At 36.9% G+C, this 9,309-nt stretch overlaps 4 protein-coding genes across 4 annotated transcripts in view; 2 read left to right on the forward strand and 2 right to left on the reverse strand.

Annotated features, from left to right (window-relative positions):
• Positions 1-20: 20 nt before the first annotated feature.
• C9374_012044 (uncharacterized protein) lies at positions 21-3,398 on the reverse strand (the record flags this gene model as incomplete). The annotated part of the gene is made up of 1 exon (XM_044687767.1): positions 21-3,398. The coding sequence occupies one exon, from the start codon at positions 3,396-3,398 to the stop codon at positions 21-23; it is 3,378 nt and encodes a 1,125-aa protein (XP_044542755.1).
• Positions 3,399-3,608: 210 nt separating this feature from the next.
• C9374_012045 (uncharacterized protein) lies at positions 3,609-5,855 on the forward strand (the record flags this gene model as incomplete). Its single annotated transcript, XM_044687768.1, has 1 exon — positions 3,609-5,855. One exon carries the CDS (start codon positions 3,609-3,611, stop codon positions 5,853-5,855), a length of 2,247 nt encoding a protein of 748 aa, XP_044542756.1.
• Positions 5,856-5,895: 40 nt separating this feature from the next.
• C9374_012046 (uncharacterized protein) lies at positions 5,896-8,126 on the reverse strand (the record flags this gene model as incomplete). The annotated part of the gene is made up of 3 exons (XM_044687769.1): positions 5,896-6,777; positions 6,843-6,911; positions 7,014-8,126. 3 exons carry the CDS (start codon positions 8,124-8,126, stop codon positions 5,896-5,898), a joined length of 2,064 nt encoding a protein of 687 aa, XP_044542757.1.
• Positions 8,127-9,264: 1,138 nt separating this feature from the next.
• The window catches only part of C9374_012047 (uncharacterized protein), a gene marked incomplete at both ends in the record, with an annotated part of 723 nt that continues 678 nt past the window's right edge, over positions 9,265-9,309 (forward strand). Inside the window, one exon of the mRNA XM_044687770.1 lies at positions 9,265-9,309. This exon is cut by the window's right edge and continues 678 nt beyond it. Coding sequence (XP_044542758.1) covers positions 9,265-9,309 — 45 coding nt within the window.

Consider the following 9,309-nt stretch of genomic DNA (forward strand, 5'->3'; position numbering starts at 1 on the left):
GTTACTTTGGCTCAAAATGATTACAGTAAATTAATCTTAAACTCACTCCTAATAGATTCTCGAACAGATTGTTCAAGCTTGGAAAGAGAAAAGTATGCTGCTGTTTTCGTTGGAGGTTGTGTGGTTGTATCTTGCTGTTGTTGCTTGTAATAATAAACCTGACCTCCAAATAATTGTTTTGAATAAATATATCCATCTCTGTCGTTCTTTAAAAAGAGTTTTGATACTTGTTTGGATGGCTTGTGATAATGTTGATGATTTTGAGAAGCTTCATTCCACCACTCTACTTGTTGATGCTCTGAGGACAAAAATGTGTTTCTTGCTTTGGCCACATTTACAAAGAATGTCTTGCTACTCGTGTTGGTAGATGTAACCATGTTATTGAATTGATCGTAAATGAGGCAAAATGCAGAGTCTTGTTCTGGGTTGTTAGAATTTCCACTTGCATTGTTCATGGTATTGGTCGTCGCTGGCCGTTTACATCGTACGTTTCCATGAAGTTTGTAGGGAGCAGATTCTTCTCTCATGAGAAGTAAATTTGTATAGCTCGTTCTATCCATTTTTCGTGAAATTTGTCTCAATATTGGTCTCATCTCTGTTCGAATTTTAATAATACAATCGTTCAATTCACATCTCCAATGAAATGTATCTTCAAATTTCCAAATGGTACACAACGATAAATCTCTATATCTGTACGTAATCAAGACATGTTTTTCCATAATCGTGCTAAGCTTATTATCACTATTCAGATAAACGACAGTGTAATCGATTTGATCCTCCTCACTCAATAAAATAAATTCAGAATCTTTTTTGCCAGATATGATGAACAAGTTGTAATCCAAATTAATACGAGAAATTTTCTCTCTAACATTTCCTGTTTCATGTTCGTCATCTTTCGAACCTTGTAAATCTTGAACTGATGTCGTCTCAAACATGTACCAATCATCACTTGTCTTGTAAGCATTCACTCCAAACACGCTCGTCTCGTTACTGTTCGTGGTTGGACTCGTAATAACACTTGTAGTGCTACTTTGTACGGATAATGTGCTCATACCACCAGGTGAATTATCGGCTGCCATCATTCGTTGTCTCGCTTCTGGAGTAGTAGTAGCTCTCAATAAGTTATTAGAAGAATTGCTTCCCGATTTGGTGGCACTTCTTACGAGTGGACTAACTCCACTTGGGGTGCCTCTTGGAGTTATATTACCACCTGGAGTATTATTGAGACTATTATTAGAAAAGCTATTAGATCGAATTGGTTTAGCCATTGGACTCTGACTGTTCGTGACTGGAGTGCTCGGAGTGTTCTTAAAATGCCTCAATGGTATAGGAGTCACGCTCGAAGGATCCTGTCGTGACGCATTTGTGGAGTAAGGCGATGGAGAAAATACTTTAGTGGTTGGGCTCGAGACAATCTCAGCATTAAAACTCTCGTCAAAATTATCCTTGTATTCGCAAAAATTCTTTTCAATGCATCGTAGACGGAATAAAATATACTGCAACACATGCTCGTCCAAATTATTGACAGCAATGACACTCTCGTTAATAAAAAAGAGAGCTGATCCAATGAGGGAACCCTTGCGAGGCTTATTGTTCTCTTGATCGGTATGGTCATCTCTATGACTGATATTTTCCAATTGCTTTTGAACCATACCCGAAAGTGAAACACCAACAGAACTGAAACTATAACTTGGTGATATGTGAACTCGATTGCTACCGTATGCATCTTGAAGTTGATTCAAAATCCCCATGGCCTTAATGAAAATATTTTTCTCAGGTATTTCCGTGTATGGAATGGCGAATGGAAAAATTCGTTGTGTCATGGCTTTAATGGGAAGAGACTCATCGACTGGCGATTGTAAAGGTTGACTCACAGTGTACATTTTGATGAGGAGGCAAAAATCATCCAAAACTCGTTGCTGCTCAGCGTTCCACCTGTTAGTGCTCTTCTTTCGTTTGTAGCTGTTTGAAACAATGGGACTATATGGAGACGCTATCCAAGGAATTTTCAAATTGTTGTCATGAAACATGGATCGAGCAGGAAAAGGTCCCTCAGCAATATCCTCAAAGACATCAATCGTGCTCTCATATTTGCAATCTAAAGATGATACGTAGAAATCAGTCGATACCTTGTCAATATCAACTTGTCGCTCATTGATATAACTCTTCTTTGATAGAATTTCCTTAATATTGTAGGAGCCATAAATAAATGCAAACGAGTTGAGAATGTGCATCAAATTTTCGTGAAGTATGCTATTGGGAGTACTGATGGGCGCACATAGGCAATAAATCACATTATAATATCTTACAATTGCCATTTTGGAATGGTTGAATTGTATCAAATTAACAGGATGATTGCACTCCTTTGAGTTCATATAGGCATTGTTGTTGTGTGAATGAGTTGCCTCAGCTTTCAATGAGGCGCTCAAAAGAGATTCTGTATGCTCGTAATTGCTGCTACTGCTATTTGGAGAAGGAGAGCCATTTGTGATCAAGTCAAAATCATGAAAACTTTCCGAACAGAATGTGTCAGGTATGAGAGGAGCAAACGAATCTGAGAAAATTAAAAATGATTGAATAAATCCCACAATATTCAACTGTGAACGTTTTTCCACAGTATTGGGATAGAAATAAATTAATTGTTGCTCCAATAAATCAACCTCGTCATGGGCAGCTTCATCCTCTTGCTGTTGATATTCACCATACATGATGTCAGTAGTTATTCCTGCTCCTTCATCAAATAAACTTGAACCGTCTTGTGATGCAAAGCTTGGTCGACCTCGGTCCGATCCCTCATCCAGCTCAGTTTCACTGCTGTTTGTGAATATCATGAATCCATTTCTGAAGAATGATAATCCATCATACTTCATACGTTTTTCCATCTCATCAGATTCGTCCCGAAGTACAGCAGTCTTCCTGCTTTCCATTTGTTTTTTCAATCGGGCAGCTTCTCGTTTCAATTCTCGTTCTCTTTGTTTTTTCTCTTCCTTGTGTGTTAATTGATATCCTGTAATATTGATGGAGAGAGGAATGTCGAATTGGGAGAGTGGTCCCACCGAGCCAAAGCCATCCAAATCCACAAAATTATATTGTTGCTGTTGTTGATTTAAATTATTGGATCCATCCAGAGGAGGTGAAGGATCTGTATTATTGTTACTACCATTATTATTATTGTTGGTGTTATTATTATTATTACTACTTGATGATGGTAAATGAGAGTAAGCACTCATCGGTGTTTCATCCTCTTCCAGCAATAATAAATTTTGTTGCATATGAGAAAAGTAAATGGATTGTAGAAGATTGGAATCATTGGAAAAAACAGTTGTTGTAGGTATGGATGAAGATCCCTTGTTGTCATTGTTTGAGTTGGCACTCTTCTGATTCATAAAAGCTCTCATCGTGTCTTTTGGACCATAGATTTTTTATTTGCTGATGAAATTTTGTGGTGCGAGTTCATGATCAATAAAAACATAAAATCAGAATCAATTTACATAGAATTGGATACAGTGGATGGTAACAATCATCTCGGAATTTTAATCATGATTGAAATTCTGAAAATCTCCTAAAAAATCCTCATTCCTATTGAAAACGCCAAAATTGTATAAAAAATGTTCAAGCACCTTGCGAGCAATACATTTCATCATGATCGTTCCTGTCAAGGGCAGTTTTGCTTGTGGATGTATTACGGAAGAGTGGACGAATTCTCACCTTGCAAAATGATTTGGAAAAAGGTTTCAGTCCGCAAACACATGATGCATCATGAAATACGGAAAGCCTATTTTTCAAAAGCAACGACTTGCAATGCTGCTACCACTACAAATTCAACCGATATGGCAAATGCAAAACATTTCAAAACTAGTACAAATTGCCATGATATTGAAGACCACCTCTGTGGCAACCAATATCAAGCAAAGATTAATCCCGATAACTCTCCATCAACACCTCAGAATGAAGAAAGCCTTTCAAAAAAACCATCCAATAATCAAGATGCTACTACTACTTCGAGCATACACGTAGATAATTTATCCCTCTCACCATTCAAAACGTTTATGAAACGGTCATCCATGATTCTCTCTAAACCAAACATTGTACTTAATAAGAATGTCTTTCCTACGCTCGCTCCATCAAACAAAGCTGCTTTAAAATTTATGACTAACTCTCCTGAAGAGCAAAAGAAAGTACTGAATGTCGAACATCAACACCAACAACGAATATCTACTTCACAAAGCTCTTCGGAACTACTCGAGACGGCGGCTAATGCTGACTCGTCTGCAACCTTACAAAGAACAAAAACCACTAAACCAACTCCTGAACTCGATTCATTTCTTTCTCAGTGCCAATATGATAAAATTAGACTTTTTAAAGGAAAGAGCCAAGATGAAGAGTTAATTAGGCAATATTTAGAGTTTATAGAGCCTTATCCATCAATAATTGTTCTCAACAATAAGCTTGACAATCTTGCAAAGAGACAGAAGCATTCACAATCAGAGTCAATATTCAAAGAATTAATTTATTATTTAGCAGTGTTAAACGTTTATCATTTGGCAGATCACGGAATTACTGTGCTTCGGCCGAATCATTTCACCATGAATATAATGATGATGAGTTACATGACGGTGGGCAACGTGAACGCAGTACAAGCTCTCTATGATTCCATTCAATTATGGACTAGGAAACAGCCAAACTATATCAATTTTATAACATTGTTAACGTCCTTTTGTAGAGCTGGTAATTTTCAAGCTTTATCAAAATATTTTGAGGAATTTGTAGATGGAAAATTGGACTTTGTTCGAAATTTGCAACAGCAGCCAAATCTTCCATCAAGTGTATTTTCCGTAGTCTTTAAATCTCTTTTAGACATGGGAGAATTATCAGCATTAGAAAGCACATATGAGAAATTCATTGCCATGCAACTAAAACCTTGCCTTTACACACAGAACATTATGATCAATTTTTACAGGAAACAGAAAAATTATTCAAAATGCTTGGAACTATTTGAACAGTATCAGCAAATTTGCGAGCCAGATCGTAATTTGATTCACAGCATAATGATTGTGTACGGAGAGATGGGAGAGATCCAGCAAGTTGAAAAACTGTTTGCAAAAATAGGAAACAGCACTACAGATTTTACATTCACAATAATGACAAACGCATATTGTGCTTCTGGGCTCGTGGTTCAGGCAGAAGAATTCTTCTCAAGAGTGGTGCATCGAGACGATAAACTCCTATTCTCAATGATGCGAATGTATTCAAAATTAGGCCTTTTAGAAAAGCTTCAAGAAATGTTTGACCTTGTTGGAAAAAAAACAGTCGAGTGTATTTCTTTGTATATTGATGGTTTGGCGCAATCTGGAAACTATTCAAGAGTTGAGGAATGGGTGAAACAAATACCTAAACATTTACAAAATTCTGGCACGATATGGTCCTGTCGTTTACAAAGTGCAGTGAAATCGATCAATGAGTTTGCAGATCATGAGGAGTATTTGCGAGTTGTGAAGAGGATTTTTCATGACAGACCTAAAATTTTGACGCCCAAAAAGCACAGATATGCGAACAAGTTACTCGAACGTGCTCTCAGTATTCATCTTGCCCGACGATCCATGAAGTTCGAAGCTGAGCATGCCCTCAAACCCATCGAGGAGTCTATCGACGAAGTTTACCGACAATTTGCCGAGGAACAGGTCCAACAAGCGAAAAGTGGCTCGGAAGAAGCAAAATTCCAAACCTGGACACCCAGAAAGGAACAACTGGCACTGAACAAGAACAGTATTTATAGACCAGATTATGTGTCTCCATATGAACAGTTTTTGAAGAATTATGATGCACGAAAGAAACTCAAATTGACTGAAGAATAAATTGGTTATGCGTTAAGCTGCATTATAGCAATTTCTAATCTCAATATCTAGCCACCAGCATCCATGCATTGGCTTCTTCACCTGAAATGATGCAACGTTTTGTCACAGAGCCATTCTCAGAATCGTGCTGGTAGCGAGGCATGCAATCATGTAAATGCCAATTCGCAGCACTCGAAGAAAAACTTGACCCTTCTTCACCAAATGGAATAAAACCTCTAAATTCAGCACAACAATCCTTAAAGAATTTTTCGTTGGCATGATGAAACTGTCTCACTCGTGCATGATTTGTTGGATCGAAATGTATGGGCGTAATAACAATGTAGAATGGACACAATGTCATTGTTTTCACATGAAATTCCATTTGTTCTTTCTTTCGTTGCTTGGGATCTGTGCTGCATTCTCTCGTTTTCATCACTCCATTTTTAAATACATCAATGAGATCATTCATTGTTGAGCACTCAATAATTTTCACTCGTTGCTGAATTTGATGTTGGAGGCTCATATCTTCTTTTTTCAACAGTTGAATAATATCATCTCTTGAAAAAGATTCGGATGATAGGGAAGTTTTTTCATTCGAAATTCTTCCCTTGACAGTAACGCTATTATTTTCAATTTCACTCTTTCCTACTGAACATATCAATGTAACTCCACGAGATTCCCAATAATAAAATTTCTCAACATTTTTCGTGCCATATCTAAGATCTGAATAAACTCTAAAACCGAAATTGGAAAATCTGCTTTCAATTTCAGAAATTTTTTCATAAAGCTGCTGAGTGTCGACTAACTTGCTCAATATTGGAATAATGACAATTTGATACTTGTTAAGGGAGGAAGGGAGCCGTAATCCCTTCTCATCAGACAATGATGCAACACATGCTCCAATCACTCTTGATGACACAACTCCACACGTTTGAAATACAGGCTGTTTTTACAATGATAATATTGACAATACAATATTGGTACATATACAACTCGGTTATGACTTACAGCTACGTGATTATCCACTTTAACTCGATATTGTATGTTATAGACCTCAGAGAAGGTCCTGGAATAGTACTGAAAAGAATGAAAGAATTTGGTATGTTCATTCAACATGTTGATAAATGTCATAGCAAATATTGTGATATGAACCATTATAAAACAGTAACATCAACCTACGTGAGTGTGAGCAATGTTTACAAACGTGTTAATGTACGGCAGAGATATGTCAAATGCCAAACTGTCATCACAATGAGAAAACGTCCTCCATGGAAATACTCTATAGGTGATTCCATTAAATAGGTTGCAAATATTCAATAGAACATGTAAAAAGTTTGATTTCCAAATAATTGCAGAAATATAATTCAAGGCACAATTCTCACTGTCATGACAAGTATGAATTTCATATTGTAAATTTTCCTTGCTTCCATAAAACAATGGTAATTGTATTCCATCATCGCTTAAAACTTGTTGAAAATTCACAGCACGAGTAATAATCTTGTATGGCAACTGTGTATAGGATCTAATAACATTTTTCAAGTACGGAAATACACTCCATTCACTATTGGGTTTCAAATAAATACATGGGTAATTATTTTTCATTTCATATTCTTCGTAAATATATCCTCGACTCGTATGAAACATTTTTGATTCCAACAAATGAAGAAAAGATTTTTGATTGAATGATGACAATGATGATGAGGATACAACCGCATTACAGTCAGATTCACTTTTCGAGGCAGTACTGGAATGGTTCTCTTGTTGAGGGTCTACAAAATCGTTCCCTTGTTGAGGGTCTACAAAATCATCGAAAATTATAAAGGGATCTTGATCGGTTGCCTCTTCATCGATGGATTGAGATTTTTGAGAATAGGTGGTGTTACTATCCTCACCTCCCTCACCCGTGCTACTACTCCTCGGATGAGGATTAAAATTCGTTAAAGGTTGATCCCGCAAGCTCACAAGGCTCGGCAATTGAATTCTCTCCAGCTTTTTTTCATCAATGGCTGAGAGTTGAGTTTTATGAGAGGACGATAAATCATCAAGCCTTGTTATATTTTCTTGTTTCATTAATGATTCCATTTGTTGTCGTTTCAGATTTTGTTCCGATTGATCAAAACCATCATCCAAATGTTTTAGAATATTGTGGTAGAGTTCTAACGAGTTTTCTTTCCATACGAATAGACCATCAATGGAATATCGTTCATCGTATAATTCTAATGATTGAGACCAGCTTTGTAACCATGCTTGAAATTGTGTGAGCTCGAGAAAGGTAGTGTTACATGCAGACATTTTTTTTATTTGGCTAACAGAAACAGGACAAAGCATTTCAACAACTACTTGCCCGTATGAAAGTTTAGTAGCTATAACTGGTTTTAGCAATAAAATGCGACTTCTAGAGTTTTATCTAGAACACGTCACAGTTTTAGATGCGCTATAACTTTATAGAGCGTCTAGAGCTACATCTGAGTCTATAAGTGTTAAAATACTAGAAGATTCTAGAATGAATATACTTTTGGTTGGTTACGATTGTACATCCGAAATGAAGAATCATTTATTTTCAATATTTTACAAACAATATCTCATATTCGAGGAGGGCCCTGACAAATCTGCAGCCAGAGCCCACGCATCCTCAGCCGATCATGAAACTTCAGGATTCAACTGATCCTCATCCAAAAATAAAAATCCTGTAATCGCTGGAGCGGATCCTCCGCTTTTCCACTGAAAGTTGGAACAAATCGAAGTCGATGTTTTGTTGTCTTTGGAAGAAGACCGTTAGCACAACAATTCATGAGGCCTTGCAACATCACCAGAAGGGACAGCCAATACCACCCAGCAAGCATTGACCCAGCATTATTTCATCAGCATTGAATTTGTCCCAAAGTCACTTTACACCAGGACTTGTTCCGGTCCGAAGAAAACAAACAGCAAAAAGACCATCTCTATAATCATTGAAGACAAACAATTTAACAAACGACAGTCTATTTGAGTGATAAGACACAAGAACACATGTTGCGTTGCTTATCTTAACTACAACACACGGAACAAAGTTATCTAATGAATGGATGACACAGGCTCGTCCTGTAATTTTAGGTTCTTCATTGCTAATGACATGGTAACATGGAAAGATTGAAACCATTCCTTCCTTCTCTACCTTCAAAGCAAATCCAAAAACAGGATTGTAAACGTAACGACAATTTCCTATCCCAAATCTCATTTTCACGTCACCATTAATCCTTTTGACGTAATGTAATTGTTTTTGCACCAATAGAGTGTGCAAACATTTTCTTTCCACGTAATTGGTTCCTGTGATAGCAGAGGTAAATCGACGAATGGAGTCTTAAATTGGAAATCCTGAGGATAAATATACAGGTCCATGCCAAGAAATAAAATAGGGATAGTGAATTAATTTGTGTGACACTAATGTTAAATGGTTCATACCAAACAAAATAACGGAATCAGCCAAAATAGAGTA

This window comes from Naegleria lovaniensis (assembly GCF_003324165.1).
Source record: "Naegleria lovaniensis strain ATCC 30569 chromosome Unknown tig053, whole genome shotgun sequence".
Taxonomy (NCBI): Eukaryota; Heterolobosea; class Eutetramitea; order Acrasida; family Naegleriidae; genus Naegleria; species Naegleria lovaniensis.